This window comes from Cucumis sativus, chromosome 7, assembly GCF_000004075.3.
Source record: "Cucumis sativus cultivar 9930 chromosome 7, Cucumber_9930_V3, whole genome shotgun sequence".
Taxonomy (NCBI): Eukaryota; Viridiplantae; Streptophyta; class Magnoliopsida; order Cucurbitales; family Cucurbitaceae; genus Cucumis; species Cucumis sativus.
In genome coordinates this window covers 12,617,295-12,635,689 of record NC_026661.2, presented here as the reverse complement: position 1 = coordinate 12,635,689, position 18,395 = coordinate 12,617,295, and the positions used below count along the sequence as shown (strand labels likewise).

The 18,395-nt window shown below is 36.4% G+C and overlaps 4 protein-coding genes and 1 non-coding gene across 6 annotated transcripts; 3 read left to right on the top strand and 2 right to left on the bottom strand.

Annotated features, from left to right (window-relative positions):
* The first annotated feature begins 279 nt into the window (after positions 1–279).
* LOC101220316 (transcription termination factor MTERF2, chloroplastic) lies at positions 280–5,229 on the top strand. Its single transcript, XM_004150372.3, has 7 exons — positions 280–1,088; positions 1,671–2,079; positions 2,580–2,795; positions 2,989–3,096; positions 3,859–4,133; positions 4,322–4,737; positions 4,821–5,229. Exons 1-6 carry the CDS (start codon positions 373–375, stop codon positions 4,575–4,577), a joined length of 1,980 nt encoding a protein of 659 aa, XP_004150420.1. The 5' UTR covers positions 280–372; the 3' UTR covers positions 4,578–4,737; positions 4,821–5,229.
* LOC116405324 lies at positions 4,944–5,041 on the top strand. The gene has a single exon (XR_004218528.1). It is a non-coding gene; the product is annotated as a U6 spliceosomal RNA (small nuclear RNA).
* A 1,847-nt stretch (positions 5,230–7,076) lies between the features above and the next one.
* LOC101219679 (NADH dehydrogenase [ubiquinone] iron-sulfur protein 8-B, mitochondrial) lies at positions 7,077–10,556 on the bottom strand. Its single transcript, XM_004150369.3, has 8 exons — positions 10,373–10,556; positions 9,494–9,569; positions 9,248–9,301; positions 9,046–9,137; positions 8,845–8,958; positions 7,703–7,770; positions 7,525–7,636; positions 7,077–7,440 (listed from the first exon to the last, which is right to left on the bottom strand). The coding sequence occupies exons 1-8, from the start codon at positions 10,424–10,426 to the stop codon at positions 7,345–7,347; spliced, it is 666 nt and encodes a 221-aa protein (XP_004150417.1). The 5' UTR covers positions 10,427–10,556; the 3' UTR covers positions 7,077–7,344.
* A 328-nt stretch (positions 10,557–10,884) lies between these two features.
* Positions 10,885–12,979, top strand: LOC101220077 (protein NUCLEAR FUSION DEFECTIVE 6, chloroplastic/mitochondrial). The gene is made up of 3 exons (XM_011660774.2): positions 10,885–11,153; positions 11,300–11,418; positions 12,591–12,979. Exons 1-3 carry the CDS (start codon positions 11,014–11,016, stop codon positions 12,608–12,610), a joined length of 279 nt encoding a protein of 92 aa, XP_011659076.1. The 5' UTR covers positions 10,885–11,013; the 3' UTR covers positions 12,611–12,979.
* Positions 12,980–14,806: 1,827 nt separating this feature from the next.
* Positions 14,807–17,899, bottom strand: LOC101219438 (BTB/POZ domain-containing protein At1g63850-like). 2 transcript variants are annotated; one of them, NM_001287464.1, is made up of 2 exons: positions 16,465–17,836; positions 14,807–15,378 (listed from the first exon to the last, which is right to left on the bottom strand). In NM_001287464.1, the coding sequence occupies exons 1-2, from the start codon at positions 17,635–17,637 to the stop codon at positions 15,109–15,111; spliced, it is 1,443 nt and encodes a 480-aa protein (NP_001274393.1). In that variant the 5' UTR covers positions 17,638–17,836; the 3' UTR covers positions 14,807–15,108. The 2 variants fall into 2 exon arrangements, with proteins under 2 accessions (NP_001274393.1, XP_031744187.1); XM_031888327.1 differs by lacking the exon at positions 14,807–15,378 and adding an exon at positions 15,538–15,817 and having other exon boundaries at positions 16,465–17,899.
* Positions 17,900–18,395: the final 496 nt, after the last annotated feature.

Sequence of the window (18,395 nt, the reverse complement as noted above, 5' to 3'; positions counted from 1 at the left end):
GGAAAAATTTATATGTTGCCGATGTTATTTCAATTAGTTTATTTTGGATTTAGGTGAACAATTCTATTTTTCGTATTAAACAGTTGCATTTGAGGAATTGATTCATTTAATTCTTTTTAAATTTTTATGTTTTGCTATTCTTTACTGTTTTCACCAAGTAAAACTCATGATTTGTTTTATGGTTGTTATTCTAATATCAAAGGTCCATAAAATTTAGTCATACATGCAAAAATGTTGTTTAAGAAAAACGATATTTCTAACTTTTGATAAACGAGAATTGGCCGTTGAAAAATAATAAGAAAAAAGTTCCCACTGCAAAGCACTTTCCTGTATTGTTGACAGCCATAGCTCCCGCCATTTCTGAAAGCTATAATGTTATCTTCTTCATCTTTGTACTCAAACCCATGTCCCCAATTCCCTCCTCTTCATTGCTGCCTTCCAAATCCTCTCTCCAATGTCTTCCACTTCACTTCCACCCGCAAACCCATCGCCACTGTCGCCTCTGCCGAGCTCCGCCCCCACAATCCGACAGAAAAACCATCCACCGATTTCTCCGATCACATTCGTCCCGAACCCCGCAAACACAACTCCAAATCCGCCTCCCTTCTCAACCACTACCTATCTTCCGGCGAATCCCCTAATCCACAAAACCCAGAACCCCCTTTGCCTGAAGACGAGCGAGTGAAGCTTCTTGAGCTCTCGCTTGTGAGAAAACGAACCCCTCAATTTCCTGGATCCATTTATGTTCAATCCCCTAGTGATTTCGATGTGGGTTCTTCTCTTCCCCCCCTGCAATCCCTGTTTCGAAATCGAGGGGATGAGTTTTGTGCTGAAGATGACCGGAAGATGATTAGGAGGGCTCTTGAGATTCGCCGGAAGGTGACCTCTGAGATCTTTAAAGAGGCGATGGGGAAGGGGAAATTTGGAATCACTTATACCAACAATTTGCTTGAGTGGTTGTCTGAGTTCATTGATTTTGTGATGATTCAAGCTGCGTCCATGAAACAGTCCCCTGAATTTGCTCATCTATCGTTCAATGTTCGTGCCAAGACCGTCATTGAAGATTCGAATGTTGTGCCACTTATCAGGTTGGTAGAATGGGAGCGAAAAGCTATTTGGGTTTTGTTTGTTTATGTTATCTATTTTAGGGTGGTTTCTTGTGGGAAGAATTCGCAATGGGATCCATAGTTGAATAACCCCATAAGCATAATAGAGTCCAGTGGTTTTACTTTTTCTGAGTGGGGAGTTTCCCCGAATTCATGAGTTCATTGGAAGTACTGTGATTTTCAAAGTCAAGTAACACCTGTGCCTTATTTGATAAAATTTTGGTTTTTTATTTTTGAAAATTGTGCTTGTTTTCTCACCATTTCTTACCAAAAGTTTTGAAATCCCCAACATAAACATTTGAATTCTTGGCAAATTTCTAAAACCAAAAACATGTTTTAAAATTTTTTTTTTTTCTTCAAAATTTAGCTTTGATTTAAAAACGCTCCTAACATGTATGCAACAAAACATAGAAACTAATCGAAGTGATGTTTATGCTTTATTTTTCAATAACAAATAACCAAATGGTTACTAAATGGGACTTCATTAACTTGAAAATTTTGAGAAGGGCCTTCAATTGGCTAGAAGGACTTTTCACCATACCTAACTCACCCTTCATCTCACAGGTGGTTGAAGCATAACTCATTGTCATATCCCCAGATAGGAAAGCTCATCTGCATGTCAAGGGGAAAGCTTGAATCTATTAGACGCCTTGTGGAATGGCTGAAAGGAATTCATGTGAAGGGGGGATATCTTGGACTCACACTCACGAAAGCTGGAGGGAATATATTGGAACGCAGCAATGAGGAATTAGATGAGATCGTGGACTACTTGGAGAGTAATGGAGTTAGAATGGTTTGGATGGGCTTTGTCATTAGTCGATGCCCTTACTTGTTGTCTTACAACATGGAAGAACTGAAAACTCGTGTGGAGTTCTTCTTGAATATGGGAATGAATGACAAAGACTTTGGCACAATGGTCTTTGATTTCCCCAAGGTTCTTGGTCAGTATACTTTTGAAGATATGAACCAAAAGGTATTTTGCTTTCTTTCTGATCTTTAGTCAGAGTTCTGTTGAACTGCGACTCAGCGTTTGAATTTTGAGCATGGTTTCATCTTAATCCCTTTCCTGTAAAAAGTTCCAATTACGTTTTTGGACTTTGAACGATACTTGGTTGATAACCGCATTAATCACAGCATGCTTATAATGCTAATGTTGCTTCTTTCATTTGAATTTAAAGTAACATGTCCATTATGTTCATTTAGTCCTTAAGTGCTGAATATTCAATGCCTAGAGTGTTTAGTGCCATGAGAAGGAGAGGGATGTTTGGATGATGATAATCGGGATTTCAAGTTGTAATGGTTTTTTAATTTCTATATTAGCTCACTTTCCTTAAACTGGCCTTGCTTTCTGCCCTTTCAAAGCAGTGGGATTAATGTTAAGATTTTCTCTTCTATGAAATATCATGATATATGAAATCACATATCTGATCGGCTAATCGCTTACATGATGCGTTAGTTACCATATTCGTATAGGTCAACTATTTGAAGGAGTTTGGCCTTGAGAATGAGGATGTTGGCAAACTACTAGCGTACAAACCACAATTGATGAATTGTAGCATTGAGGATAAATGGAAGCCCCTTGTTAAGTACTTCTACTATCTTGGAATTTCCAAAGATGGCTTGAAGAGGATGCTTACAATCAAGCCAGTGGTTTTCTGCCTTGATCTGGAGACAATCATTGTGCCAAAGGTATTTCTTTTTTGTCTCTTTGTAAATTTGCTTCAAACTCTCATTTCCATATTTTAGAAGAAAAAATGAACTGGATAATGAAGATTATCAGGCTAGATATTGATATGATTCTGCCATGCCATAACAACGCTCAAATTTACCTAGTGAATGTATCTATGGTTAAGGGATTTTCTTTTTTTCCGGCATGATGAAGGTGCAATTCTTCAAAGACGTAGGAGTTCGAGATGACGGGATTAGTAACATGCTTGTGAAATTTCCATCATTATTGACATTCAGCTTGTACAAGAAAATTCGTCCTGTTGTGAGTTATTATCCTCCGTACTCTATCTTTATCTACTATAGTTCTGATTATTTATTTGTTGAATAGAACCACCAAGAAAACCATTCCCATATATTGACATTTGGAGTTTCACTATTCTCATATATTGACATTTGGAGTTTCACTCTGTTGTATCTTTATGCCGTCTGTATCAGTTTTTCCTTTGGTGCATCCGTTGCCTAGTTGATGAGAAAATGCCACACTTTCGTTTCTTTTTCATGAGACGGTTATTTTAGGAATGCTACTAGGATAGATCTTATGGCTATTGTTAAGATATTGGGGGAATATTTTTCATTATATAAAGAGTTTGTTTAGAAAGTTAATGAAAGACTGGTTATAATATGGATGGGAGGAGTAAATGGGATAAAAAGTTTGTGGTAGCCATCTGAAATGGCGATAGTATGACCGACCTTTTCTCTATAATGTTGCAGTATAATCCCAATCCTATTTTCTTACTTTTCAATCCCATCGAGTACTTGTGTTATCCACAGATGTACTCTATAACAATTTAACACATGATCGAGACAATATGGAGTGTTTGAAATGCTTAAATAGACTTCCTTCATCCTACCTACTTCATCTTACTTGTGTCTAGCTACGAATAAAGCATTATCTCATGTCAAACATGTCGAATGTGCCATGGTTTCTCCTTTCTAGAAACACATTATGCCTTCTCCTCTTCTAAGAGTAGATTAATTTTTTTCATTAAGATTGCTCAACAGCCTTAACTGCAAAACCATGCAGGTCATATTCTTGATGACCAAAGCAGGAGTCAGGGAGAAAGATGTCGGGAAAGTAATAGCTTTGGGACCAGAGCTTTTTGGCTATAGCATAGTGCATAAGCTTGAGGTCAATCTAAAGTATTATCTGTCTCTCGGCATTTATACTCGGAATCTAGGAGAAATGATTACTGATTTTCCTATGCTGCTCCGATATAATATCGACATTCTTCGACCAAAGTATCAATATTTGCGGAGAACCATGGTTCGACCTTTGCAAGATCTTATAGACTTTCCAAGGTAAGGATCAACATATGCACCTACTAACTTCTCATAAGCTTGGGTGATTTTTCAGCTAAGTTGAAGTGAAATTCACGTAAGAAACCTAAATGCTAGGAGTTGAAAATGCCCTTTGGCTCAGTCATGTTCATTTGAAGTACAATGAAGCCATAATTTTGTTGTCAAAATACTTATGATAATAAATGCAGGTTTTTCAGCTATTCTCTGGAGGGGCGTATCATTCCAAGGCATCAAGTTCTAGTTGAGAATCGTATAAACATCAATTTACGTTCCATGTTAGCTTGCACAGATGAAGAGTTTAAGAACAAGGTTGCAGATATAGTGGAAAAACGCCAAAGATTTGAATCTGGTAACATCGATGGTTCTCTCTCCATTCCTCATGCAACTAACGATTCTATCAACTCGAGTGGACTTGATGACTTTTTGAGTGAAAATAAAGAATGATTTGATGTTGCACTTTCAAATTCCTTCTCTACTTAAAAGGATATGAACGAAGAAAAGCTTAAACTTTTTCTTATGTCATAACTATCGGGATGGAATGGAGTCTTGTTTACATGACAATTCATGGCTACCCAAAGACATTCGAGATCCCAGGAGAGAGAAGGTAAGGAATGCTTATCATTTTATCATACTACTTTTACCGAAGTCTCTACTTATTGTATCTAATTATTTTCTTTCCATGTAAAGAGTTATAAAGGTTAGAACAAGACAGTGACGATTGACAAGTGCTCATCAATTCACAGCAGAGTGATTTCATGACTAAAAGAACGTTATAAAAGATCTACGATGACAAGTTAAATCAAAAGTCTCGTCCCTATGAGGACATCCGATAAAATCGGAACAGTACGGAGAAGATTAGCATGGCCCTTGCACAAGGATGACATGCACAAGTTAAATCAAAAGTCTCAGCTCAAGACAAAGGGTCAAAGGTGTACACTAACTGTGGCTGTAAGGTCTAAGTGTATTACCCATCTACCTGTCATAAAGTTCTCTTTTTAATGTAACAAGAATGTGACTCCATCTGAATTGTACAAATGAGAAATGCAAGAAAGATATAGTTTGGATAATGATTAATTTCTTGCCTACTATTCACCTACATGATTAGTAACAAAGTTGGCTTTTCCATGACATTTTCATACACTCAAAAAATAAACCGAAGAGGTTCTTTTGCAATGGGGTAACCCTTAAAAGTCAGCAATTCGTGTCCAACTGTAGCGTCAATCATTGCATTGATGGGGATGGGGAAGGAGAAAGATGTTCATTGTGAAGCTTGTCTCAGAAAGGGAAAGGGAACAAATTATTCTGCTCTCTTATGGAGAACAAGCATTTTTCCTATCAATAGAAAATGCTCCAACCCCATAAACATAAGATGTTTCTTTCAATATTTCCTCATAAAACAGAACTAATACTAAATGTATGCTAATTTATGGATTCATTATCTTTGTCATTGTCAACTGCATCAACTGCATCAAGTATATATTATTAACCTTACGTCAAATGCTCAACAATAACTAGCAGTTGATCACTGATCCCTGCTTTGTAATAATGGATGTGATCATTTTCTTGATGCAGTACGAATTACACCAAACACTTTTGTAATTACAATCTTTCTATGATTTTCAACAATTGAAAAGCCGTTATTTTTTAGTGAGTGCCTCTTGTCCCTTGTCCTTAGGTTGTTCTCTCTTGTTCTTAGAATATACATGTTTCTTATCCAAAAAAAAATTATAGATGTGATTATTAACTAAGAAGTTGAACTCAAGTTCTGTTTTTCAGATTGTCATATGGGATGGTTGAGGGCAACGACCTTAAAACAAGAGCAAAAATGAAATGCTACACTACAAACATATGCTGAAACTAGAGTTGTCCACAAGCAGGGATAACTTTTCGAGTCTCTATTCTTAACTCCTATTTCATTTTCCAGAATTCCACATAGTTGGGGACGAGTCTTGAGTTCTATGGAACCTCGCTCCAACATAGAAAATATCCCTCATTTATCTTAAATTCAAATGTGCATTTCAAATTAAATTAAAAGAAAAAAGTATGGAGATCTCTACTGCTCACTCGAAACAGAACTTCTTTTCATAAGAAATATCTTTCATTGATGTATGAAAGTAGGAGGGTGGGCAAGACCCCAAAACCAAAGGAGTTACAATAGATTTCTCCAATTGGTTATGATAGAAGTGAGGTCAAATGCATTAAAAAGAAAGTACACTTACACCAAGTTATGGCTGAGTAGATAGGGTAAGATTCCATATTGTGTCGTCGGATTTCTCGTTTTCATTAAAAATGTGGTTGTTTTTTTCTTTCTAGATAGTCCAGATGGATGAAATGAGACCATATGATTTCTTGTGTGTTTGTTGAAAGGTTGCTCCATGAGCATGAGAATGCTTTGGATTTAGTCGTTTGTATTGATAGCGTTTTGTCCAGTTTCCCACAAGAATTTGACTTTTTTGAGTGAGAGTCCACCTAAATTGCATCGAGAAGTGAATAGAAGGAGAAGTTCCCATTCTTGTCGACGTTCCACGTCCATTTATCTCTAGTAGGATTAACAGTAGATAGGAGATTCGTCAAAGTCAACCAATCTTCAAATTCTTCCTCTTTTAAGTTTCTCCTATAAGAAATGTTCCATCCATGTTCATCTTCCCAAGAGTTGCTCACAGTAGCCAAATTGTTTGTAATGTCAAGTTGTACAAGCGAGGAAAGAGGGGGAATTACCAATCCAACAATCACTACAAAAGGAGGTCTTATTTCCATTTCCCACGTTAACTGTGACTCTATCCTTTATAAGGTCAAGGTGTTGAAGGATGGATCTCCATGGTTCTTTGACTGTATCGGGAAAAATGTGTTTGGCCACTAGAAACAGAAATTCAAATGACCATTTTATGGTGTTTTCATATATTCCTTTTTCTTTTTTTTTTTATCAAAATCAATACCAGAGAATGAAGCCGTGAAGAACATAAGATGATAATGTTTCATATTTTACCTAAATTACAACTACATGGGAAACCATAGAATTCCCATTTTTATTGGGAGGAAAAACAAAAGATTTCTGAGAAAAATCCCAAACTTGGGAAGTAAAAAGCAGCAAGATATGTGTTCTCAACTCGTGTACCAAAAATACGAAATAATTTCAACAGCATGCTCATGTTTATCTTATTATGAACGCACTAAGAAAAATCAAATTCAGACTGCACCAAGGGTAAATGTATCAGCGATAGAGGCTTTCAGATCTAAGATTCTCTGCAATCTCAGTCTCCCACCGGTCTCCGTTCTCGAGCAACTTTTCTTTGTCATAGAGAAGCTCCTACAACATCACAAAATTATGAGCCAAACAATCTTCAGCAAGTTTTAGAATCAGCTTTTAACATTCAAACATTAATAAGATCACCTCGTGAGTCTCTGTAGCAAACTCAAAGTTTGGTCCTTCAACAATGGCGTCAACAGGGCATGCCTCTTGACAGAACCCACAGTAGATGCATTTGGTCATATCAATGTCGTACCTGAAAATTAAGATTATTTAGGGAAACATATGTGACAATATGAAGATGGTGTGGAGCTGTGATCACCTTGTGGTCCTACGGCTACCATCTTCCCGTTCCTCAGCCTCAATTGTGATTGCTTGAGCAGGACAAATCTGACAAGAAAATCAATAGAGTGGCAGGCACAAGTTCAATGCCACAACTCGAAGTAGTGATTCAGCTATCAAAAGCATCACATTTCAAAGTATCAAATTTGCCTCCATGGCTATTTAAGAGATCGAAAAACCATAAACATTTCAAGCATGGCCTGCTGAGAAATATGAGTACATAAAGCTCTCAAAGTTGCATCTCTAAGAGAACCCCTCTCAAATACAATATTTCAGTCAAGGATTAAACGACATGCCTAAATTACCTAAGATACATCTACCCTAGTAAGATTTTTCAACTTTGACTACACATAACAGAACAATATGTGCTTTAATGCATTAAGGGACGGTAAAATGTTGACCAAGCTATAATGCTCCATTGCTACAATCTAAAAGTATTGAGTCAGTAGGAGCAGCTATTATTTTCACCTTCAACTGAGAGAATGCATAATACAAAAGATATTACAAAATCAAGGTTAAATTACGGTTTAGTCTAAACCTTTCAAGTGTGTGCTTGTTTGATCCCTAAACTTTCAGGTGTAATAAATCTCTAAACTTTCAATTCAAGATATAATAGGTCTCCAACATCTTCAATTAAAAAATAATAAAATTTTATATCTAATAAAGTCCTACAATTTAAATTTTATGTTAAGTAGATACATGAATTTTGAAAATATGTATGTGTGTTGAATAAGCCAAATTAGATACAAAATTGAAAAATTTTAGTAATCTATTAGACACAAATTTGAAAGTTTAAGTATCCATTTGACAATTTTTAAAAGGTCTGAAACTTAAAAAGAGACATAATAGAAAGCTTAAGAATCTATGAGGCAATTTTTCAAGTCCATGGGTTAATTTGGCAAAAATTGAAATTTCATGGACCTAGTAGACAACTTTAGAAATTTCAAATACCAAATCGAAAATCAACACAAACCTGAAAGTTTAGGACTAAACTCGTCATTCAACCTAAAATCAATGATGGCAAGAAATAAAAAGACCTCTCTAAAATTCTTTTGTAGAATTATTTTGTCCAAACCAAAATGACTTGAACAGACAGCTTAAAATATAAGTCCAGATTCTTACAGCTTCACAAAGTTTGCATGCAATGCATCGTTCTTCTCCAGTTGGATATCGTCGGAGGGCATGCTCACCTCGAAAACGAGGACTTAGGGGGCCTTTCTCAAATGGGTAATTGATCTGAATGATACATTTACATTAATCAGAAATCGGGATCAACAAGAGTTTTAGCTTAGTGCCAAAAAAAGTTGATTGAAAGGCACTTACAGTGACTTTTTTCTCAAAGAAGTATTTAAGAGTCAGTGACAGACCCCGGACCATCTCAGTGAGAAATAGTGTGTTTATGCTACGCTCAAAAACTAAAATTGGCCAGGAAATTGATTTTTGTAAGAACCATAAAGTATAATAGAACAAACAACTGAAAAAGATGAAGCAGTGAAGAAACTATGGAAAAATATAAAAAAATTACTAGAACTCCAATCCTTCGAGATCTCCTTGGCAAGCTGCTCTCTTTCTTCATCATCTGCACAAGTACCGAGATGGAAAAGAATTTTAAAAAAAGAAAAGAAAAATCCCTAGCAACGTTTTGGCAGAAATAAACAAATAAGTAAATCTCCTATGTACACACTGCAAAGTTCAGCTTCAGCAATGATTAATTATGTTAATATGGTAACCCAAGTAAATTTATCGAGATGATAAGAACCAGAAACAAAACCTTTGCTGGTACTGTACAAGTGTGTTGACTGGAGACCATGAAAAGGAGAACCTTGCAGTGCTTGCCCGGAGACAGCCTAACAACAGTAGATTATACGGATAAATAAAGTAAAGGGTAACAAAAAGCAATTACAACTACCAGAATTGAGGAAAATGATATCTGTGGCATGATTCCCATCAAGTTTACAATCAATATTGTAAATACCTCCACGATAACTAAAGAATGGGGGATAATATTTTTCATCAAATATCAAAGTGAAATATTCAGATCAAATAAAACAAGACTAAAAGGCTGAATACGAACAGAACCCTCCCGCCCCAACCCACAACACCATAATGCTAATTGTTCTTTGCCCAAATTCAAGGAAAGAACATAATTCACAGTCTTGAACATCTGCCTACAAATCTTTATACTGCATTGTATAAACAGCCTAACCATCAACTTCACAGTCTGCAAGTATCCAGTATTTCAAGTTCCTCGTTCTAAACTCTCCCACCAAATAGGACAATTAAAAATAACAAATCCTTCCATGTCAGGGAAAAGAAATGACACACGATCCCATTTCCATATAAAAAATGTTAACCCAACGGAGCAAATAAATTACACACAGCAACTCCCACCGACCATAATTGTATGATTCAGTAAAAACAAAAAGGAAACTAATACCCCGTGTGTTCTACAACTCGAATATCAAAACTAAAAAGAAAAAATGAGCGCCTAGAAAACTTCAATTTAATTACAAAAGCTAGAAATCCCAAAACAGAATAAAAGGTCAGCAACGTCCATATTGAAGCAATTGGATGGTATAAATCCATCGCGGGTAAAAGGATGTGAAGGTCGGAGAAGAAAGATTAGGGCAAAAGAAGGAAGAATCCTTACAAGCTGACGAGCACGAAGAGCGAGAAGGGATTTCCGAGCTAAGATCGCAGCCATGGCAAAGCCAATGTTTTTCACCGCCACTCACAGGGAGGGATTCCCAAATATGCTTCTCTCTGTGGAAACGACTGAACCTTTGTGATCGCTAGAGTCACCTGAATCATTTCCGAATTCCGGTTGATGAGACGCTGCGTTTTGAGCTTGGGCTTGGGCTTGGGCTTGTGCTTCCTTGTGGGAATTTGAATAAGCCCACACTGGCCCATCAAGTTGTGAGAGAACTTGGGTTTTATTTAGTTTTAGGTTTAACTCTATTTATACTTTTTAGGTTGATTGATTGATTTTTGTTTTTAAATTTTGGTTAACTAATTTAAGTTCAAATGAAATTGATTTGCTCAAAATGTAAACTTGGATGTTTAAACATTTACTAAACGTCACTTCCATATGTCAATTTGGTAAAATAATGACTATGATGAACCAATCATGATCCATACTTATTAGAGTAAAAGATGTTAGTAGGTGAGACACACTAGTGTATAAGGTTATTGCTTTAAAACCCTCACTTAAGAAAAAGAATACCCCAAAGAAACTTCTTCGCACTATAAAAATCCAATTGCTAAACCCGCTTCCACCGGTGTGTCAAAGAAATGGCTTCCGTTTCCCGATCGCTTCTTACGGCGGCGGCTTCCAGGTCCATGCCCGGCCGTACCAAATCACTTGCTCATAAAACCCTAAATCCATTGCCTGTTTCTTCTTCTTCCTCCAGAACCTTTCCTTCCTTTACCAGGTACTTTCACTTCAAAGTTTGTAGTTTCATTCAGTCCTTTACGTGCTGGAATTTCTTTGAGATCTTACTCAGCTTTTACTATTTTTGGATCTTGATTATACTTTATTTACTTCCGTTTTCATTGCTCGTTCTTTGTTTCTCTTTAGGATTGTTTCGTCTTTGGCTAATGTGGAGTCTTTGATGCCACTCCACACCGCCGTCGCCTCGGCTCGGCTGAAGTCCAAAATTGCCGTCGATTCCCATTGCTGGAGCTGGCTTTCTGAAGGTTGTTTTATTCTCATTTCCTTTTTTGAGTTGTTCTTTTAAATGTCAGCATTTTTATCTGCGATATGAAGAGGGTTTTTTATTTATGTGATTTGGAATTCTGTCTTGTTAAATACATTAAATCTTCTTACCCTCTGTTTCATTCTCGAAACACTGCAAAATTTCTAGTTGGTATTCTTCTAAAATTGATTCTATTTTTCAAATTCATGTCTTAGCCTCTATTTGATGTACACGAAGTAATAGAAGTTGAGAAATGAACTTCTTATATGTGGTGGAATAGACTAGAGCCACTTTTTTATTTTGCAATATTTTCTTCATTATTTAGTCCAAGTTCTTTCATTTCCATGTAAAGATCATTACTTTCACAAGTCTGTTCACCTACTCCTTTAAATATGGAGACACTTCTACGAGCTTTAGCAATATTGTTGATGAATTCCAAAATGAGTACTGTTTTACACACTCTTGCCCCTACGAAGCGTCCTTTTTTTTTCTTGTCCACGTCGAAAAGGGGCTCAAAGATCCACTTCTTTAATTACTGTTTAAAAAATAACTGTTCTTGGAATTTTGATTGCCTTGAACTTGCCCTCCTATCCATTCTGAGTTCTGGTTGTTCGGAGAACAATTTTGTTTTTGATTATTTTATTTCGAAAAATCAGACAGCTTACTAGTTTCTTTATTTAATTTCTTACTTACACGCAGAAAATCGTTTTGAAATGTTGGCCAAGTTTCAAAAACCAAAAGCATAATAATCACATTTAGCACAAACTATGTATAAAAAGTGGAAAATGAGAAATAGTCACCAAATGATCCATTAGTTTTTTATTTTTATTTTTTTTTTGAAAAGGAGATAAGCTTCGTCAAAGTACAAGAGAGTTATACATTGAGAATAATAGAGAAGCCTAGAAATGGGGGAGAGAAAGAGAGGATCAATAATACACCCGAACATCTCAACTAGATTAACACCCCTTTAGCACCCTCATCATATCCAAAATACAAGACAAAATGATTCGTTACTTATTGACTAACATTGCATCTTTTGTGTCTGTACTCTTGATTTATGAATTACATTCAAGAAATGGCAATCTATAACTTTCATCTTGAGTGGAACCATGTGTCTCTAGTATATCTTAACGAGTTTGTTTCCTAACGTCTTCATTTTACCTTATCTTTTAGGATTTGCAACATCTTTGTGACATAACATGGTTGGTGAAGGCGAAATTGTAATTGGTTGATAATACAGCTGAATGACTGGTAGCTGAAATGACCTTCCATAGGACTTGTGAGGTTTTTCCATCTTTCCTACTTATCTTTGTAAGATACCTTTATCACAAGGAAGAATCATTTAGACAACTATTTTTTAGTTTTTATCGTTGTATAATGCAATGCGGCCACATTTTCTGGATATGCAGAGAGCTATTGTTTTAAGCCTTTGAATACAAACCTTGGGAGGTTAGATTTTTGTTAGGCATCTCTCTTGCTCTTGGCCTGTTCAATAACATGCAATTGATTTCTTGCATTCTCTAATTATGAGGTCTTGAGCTGGATTTCTAATGCTTTTTAAACGTTGTGCTGAATTGAAACTTCACAATTTTTTTGTAACCTGTTAGATTATTGTTTTTCAGGCATTCGTCATCCTTAAAGCTGGTTAGGTTATGGATTTGTGTATGGCTAAGACTAGAATAGAACAATCTTAGTAAGCTGTAGCTGTGCCATCAACTACTATATGTTTCAAACCCCTTCTTGAATTTGGAATTAGATATTAGATAAGTCTATAAGTTGGAGGAAGAATTTCCCACACATCCCCATTAGAAGCGGTGTAACCGAGTTTTTTTGCTCATTTCTAATAGGCGTGAAACTATACACTTATGATCATATGTTAGGTGACTATGAGTTTGTGTGATGAATAGTGAGGTGGAAGTCGTTGCAACTTCCAAGATGGAATATGGATAACAGGAAAGTAAGTGTTTCTGAGGTTTCATTCATAATTGTTCACTATCTGTGAGGTTTCAAGGGATTAGGAGATGGAGTTAAAAACAGGTAATTTCCTCAAAGTGTTAAATATAGCAAAGTTTAAATGTGTTTTCAGAATTTATGACTATATTGCAAAGGGTGTCTATCAGTTTATGACATTATGGCTACAACGCAGTGCAGAAACCAATGATCTGTTTTTCCCATTCTTCTAAACTGACAGAAATGACTATGAGGACTCATAGGATCTGCTTGCAGAGTTAAAATAGCGCCAGTTAAGAGACCGGGAGGCATTAAGGCTAAATTACAATAATTTATTTCCAAAGTTACTCATGTTTCATAATTAATTACTTTTTTTCAAAAATTAATTATTTTTTGGAGTAGAAATTCCCACCATGAATTGGGATGGAAATTAGGATCGAACACAGGCACTTTTAAATTACTATTTGTGTAGAAACCGAATAAAATGTTAGACAGAGTTAACCTAAAACACTTGAAATAGATAGAAACTATGATTGTCATGTAGTATCAAAGATTATTTTTATATTCGTAAGCGTTCGGATCAACTTATCATGACCTTTTGGTTAAATATTAAGATTATGCCTACTTTTTCACCGCTAGATCAACTCATCAATGTTTTCACCTTACTTTTAAGAAGGGAAATAACAACTGTATCAATTTTAAAATTGAACTTTTAAACCACTAGGCCCTCATCAATGTTTTTGTGAACCTTGCTTTAAGAAGGGACAAGGGAAATGACAATGGTATCAATTTTAAAATTGAACTTTTAATTCAACCCGTTTAAACCTAATACTTGGAAGGTTATACATACCAATCCTACTCATAAAATTAAAAACAGTTTAAACCTCATACTTGGAAGGTTATACATACCAATTCTACTCATAATTTTTTAGTTGGTTGTTTGGTTGACCCACTAATATCATTATTCGGTGTTAAATAACAACTTTACTCTCAACAGAAAATTCCATAAGTGTCCCAAACACGTCCCGTTTAAGTCAACATCAGGAATAATTCAACATTGGTTATTGGAATATCAACAAAGATGAATAACAAAAGTATTGCATTTGTTCAAGAAAACCAAATATGTTTGCAACCTTAGCACACTCTAGCATGATCATCCTAGAGCCCCTTAAAAGAGAGGGCAAGGCAGCAAGGCAGCAGCATGGACCTAACTAACTAACTAGAGCCTCTCATAAATCAACAAACCATTCGTTAAAAACCTTGCAAGGAGCTCACTTTATTACTCTACAGCCTAAAGATGAGTGTACAAAGTGTACGCTTAAACTTAAAACTTATATTCCACCTAGGTTTCCTGAAAGGTAAGATTACGTTTGTTTGCAGCTAGGCCAGAAAGACAGAACCTAACAAGTCGCGGCCTGGGAATAGAAACAGATAACAAGTCTCTCCAGAAAAACTATGTTCTGAGGTTATTGTCCAATACGATACTTACATGCTCAAACGAAAGCGAAAATGAAATATAGATGAGTTTCCAAAAGAACTAGATAATTACAGCACAACCAGAACCAAAAAAAGAAAAAAAAAAAGTGGTGCTAATAAGAAATGGTACACTAAGGGGTCCCATGGACCAATTCTTGTAGCAAAACGATATCTTTCTGGGTCTATATACAAACTTTAAGTTCCCACTTCCTATATGTACAATACTGAAAGGGATAGGAAACCACAACTCACAGTTCCTCTTTCATCAAAGTTTCTCTGTCTGTGGAGGATGAGTTGCACGTCGGAACCAGGTATTAAAGGCTTTGAAGAGATGTGGGCAATCATCAACATGTCGGGTGAAGCTAAGGCACTGCTGCAACAACTCTTGTGCATCTGACAAGGGGAGTGTGGAAATGATTCTCAGGAATGTTTCCTCCAGTTCCATACACAAGCCCTTGTTGCTGGCAAGCAAGGGTGAATGATCTTTGCTGACAAGCAGAACTGGAAGCCAATGCTTTACCAGCTTCTTTCTAACCTGAGAGAGTTGGAACCCCGAGTGAAACCAAGTAAATTAAGCAGTTTCTAATCAATAAAAAATCTCCCATCAGTAGTACTCGGGTTAATATTACTCTACTTATGTAATTGGCTGTTTTTATCTTGATCATCTCAGAAGACTCGAGGCAAAGCAATCTCATTGATACCAACAAGGAAAATTTGGGGGTTGTAATTAAACCAAAGGAGACTGCAGAATCAATCAACTAATATTTGCCCAAAAAAAAAAGTAACATACGTCCCTATCATTTTTGCAAAAAGACCACAAGAAAGAATATTATGATTAATTCTATATCCTGATTTTATTCATCCGGTCATCTTCATGATGATTTGGTTTCTCATTGGCAAAGAATGCAATAAAAGCTATTGCTCCCTGAAACTGCCTCTGCACTAATTTGGTTTCTCTTGCTTGAACTCAAGCTCTGTTGGTAAAGAGAGAATGATGGGACCAGTTAGTTGAGTAATTCATCTGGTGTTATACAAAACACAAATCGGAATGTCCAGAAGAAAGCCTAGGTACCAGCTTATAAAGGCCACAAACTAAACAGAGACATAACTAACTCCAACTTTAAAAGATCAATTCAGTCATCAACGAGCAAATAAAAAATAACCATGGAGGAAACCAAGGACTCGAGTACAAGAACTTGACAAGAATCAAAGATAAAACAAGAACTTGACAAGAATCAAAGATAAAACAAGAACTTGACAAGAATCAAAGATAAAACAAGAACTAAATGCAAAATTATAAAAAGACTAAAAAAACCATAAAGAAAAGACATAAAAGCAGAAAGTATGATATGCTCTAAGCCATTAACAGTCAACAAGTTTCAGACAACAAAAATTTGATCTGTCTACTTCAATTGCAATTCAAATATATGAAATAAAATCCAACCCAATGAACAAGAGATAAGATAACCCACTATGCGTTGGGAGAATTAGATAAACACAAAAAGAGAACTTTCTAATTTTTCAAAATCATACAGGTAGCACATTTAAACATAAAACTCAACTGAAAACATAATCATTTTACTCATGGGATGTTGGAAAGATTATGCAAAGCGATTGGTACCTGTTTGTTGGCCAAAATGCTACCAGCAGCAACCGCATTGGCAAGCTTGGAGGTACATCTTAGAAGGACTGAAGGAAATCCTGGCACAATGCCCCTCCACCCATCGTCTCGAAATGCTCGCTGTAAATCTGCAGTGAAAGAAGCCTGTTCACTCCATTCATCCACAGCAACATCAGCCACCCTTAATTCAATCATCCTCTCAACCAGCCATGACAGATGCTTAGCATTTGTCATTGCAGTGTGTAAATTGAGTCTTTGAATGGCTTCTGTTTCGTTATGATCTCCTCTAAAATTTGGGCTTGAATATTCCTCCAAAGACTCCTTCACGACCTTCAAGCTCGTTTCAAATGCCCTCTTCAGCACTCTCTTAGCTGACTCCTTTGAAGAGAAATCCTTCAAAAGCTTCGCCACAAATGCCTTCACGAAAGCCATATTGGGATAATTGTGAATAGCAGCCAAAATCAATCCCTGCAACATTTCCTCACAAGAATCATTCTGACCCGGCAAAACCCTAGCAAGAAGTTCCTTCGATTCTTCCTCCTGCAGAAATGGAATCAACTCCATCACTCTCTTCTCCTCCTCGTCAGTCCACGGCACAGCCTCGAGAAATCGAACACATGACTTCACACAATCCTCAAAAAGAAATTTAAGTGCAACGGGGAGGAGATCCAACGCAGCCTTCGCGCTATGGATAGCGTCCGACATATCGTCAGCATACAGAAGCTCAAGAACAGCCAAATGGCCATCCATGGAACCCTGAGCCCCCGGAACACCGAAACTCAACCTCAAAGGTCCAGAATCATCATCTTTCCGAGGCTTCCATCTATCTGATAACAAAGCAGAGAAGTACTTCGATCGGCGAAGAACATGTGAATGAAGATAAATCTGAACATCGGAAGACGACAGAGAATCGGAACCGGATGAATCAAAAGGAGTAACCTCCGAATACAAACGGAGAAGAACGTCGGCAGTGGAGGCGTCGTTGAAGGAGCCGCCGGCGGGGATGGAGGAGAAAGATGAAGAACGGCGGAGAGTATGGGGTTTCTTGGAGACTTCGGTTGAGGAGTTATCCGGTAAGGGGAAGCAGTCGGCGGCAGCGGCGACGGAAGAGTTGCGGCTGGAAGAGACAGAGTGTTGAACGCGCTGCCTCTTCTTTGAAGTTCCGACGGTCATGTCCAAGCGAATCGCCGGCGGGATTTACAAATTTCCTAAAGGAATCAAGGCTGCAAAATCAATTGGAAAGAAAAGAGAAGATGGAGAATGGATTATGAGAGGAAGAATTGAGATGGTTCTAGATTTGGACCTCCCATTGAAAAGCTTGAAATGAATAAAATTATTCAAAGAGAAATGGAAACTATATCTGCAGTGTTCATCTCAACAATCATCATTTTTTGGGATTTATGCAGATGGCATTTGCAAAATTAACCAACTATCGAGACTATTTATAAAACATACCAACATTTCTAAATCTTTCTATTTAATAATATTTATAATAATAACTCAATACTTATACAAAAATATTTTTTTCAATCCACCGTTCCTTTCTTTTTCCAAGATACATTTTCGTTTGTGATTCTTTTGACAAAGAAGAAGATCACATTGATAACACAGTATACGTTGAAAAAAGTTACAACATAAAAATTATTATATATAATTTTTTTTTAAAAATGCCGATAAATATAGCATATTATATCGTGGATAGTTGCAAATATAGCAATTAGATTTAGAGTAATTAATTATATAACAACCTTTAAAAAAATTTGTAAATATAGCAAAATTTGTCAAATTCTATCGATGATAAAAGTCTATCACCGATAGATCATGTTGCACTAATAGATCATACGAGTCTATCAGCGATACAAGTCTATATCAACGATAGTTTTGCTATATTTGTAATTTTTTTAAAAATGATACTACATCCTTAATTATTA

What these genes read in the sequence shown, in the direction of transcription:
- LOC101220316 (XM_004150372.3), top strand. Translation starts at nt 373, where the DNA reads ATGTTATCTTCTTCATCTTTGTACTCAAACCCATGTCCCCAATTCCCT. An exon ending in AATGTTGTGCCACTTATCAG is followed by an intron (nt 1,089 to 1,670) that starts GTTGGTAGAATG and finishes TTCATCTCACAG; the next exon opens with GTGGTTGAAGCATAACTCAT. An exon ending in GATCTTATAGACTTTCCAAG is followed by an intron (nt 4,134 to 4,321) that starts GTAAGGATCAAC and finishes TAATAAATGCAG; the next exon opens with GTTTTTCAGCTATTCTCTGG.
- LOC101219679 (XM_004150369.3), bottom strand. Translation starts at nt 10,426, where the DNA reads ATGGCTGCGATCTTAGCTCGGAAATCCCTTCTCGCTCTTCGTGCTCGT. An exon ending in CTTGTACAGTACCAGCAAAG is followed by an intron (nt 9,302 to 9,493) that starts GTTTTGTTTCTG and finishes GTACTTGTGCAG; the next exon opens with ATGATGAAGAAAGAGAGCAG. An exon ending in TCTTTGAGAAAAAAGTCACT is followed by an intron (nt 8,959 to 9,045) that starts GTAAGTGCCTTT and finishes TGTATCATTCAG; the next exon opens with ATCAATTACCCATTTGAGAA.
- LOC101220077 (XM_011660774.2), top strand. Translation starts at nt 11,014, where the DNA reads ATGGCTTCCGTTTCCCGATCGCTTCTTACGGCGGCGGCTTCCAGGTCC. An exon ending in ACCTTTCCTTCCTTTACCAG is followed by an intron (nt 11,154 to 11,299) that starts GTACTTTCACTT and finishes GTTTCTCTTTAG; the next exon opens with GATTGTTTCGTCTTTGGCTA. An exon ending in CTGGAGCTGGCTTTCTGAAG is followed by an intron (nt 11,419 to 12,590) that starts GTTGTTTTATTC and finishes CTTATCTTTTAG; the next exon opens with GATTTGCAACATCTTTGTGA.
- LOC101219438 (NM_001287464.1), bottom strand. Translation starts at nt 17,637, where the DNA reads ATGACCGTCGGAACTTCAAAGAAGAGGCAGCGCGTTCAACACTCTGTC. An exon ending in GCATTTTGGCCAACAAACAG is followed by an intron (nt 15,379 to 16,464) that starts GTACCAATCGCT and finishes CAACTCTCTCAG; the next exon opens with GTTAGAAAGAAGCTGGTAAA.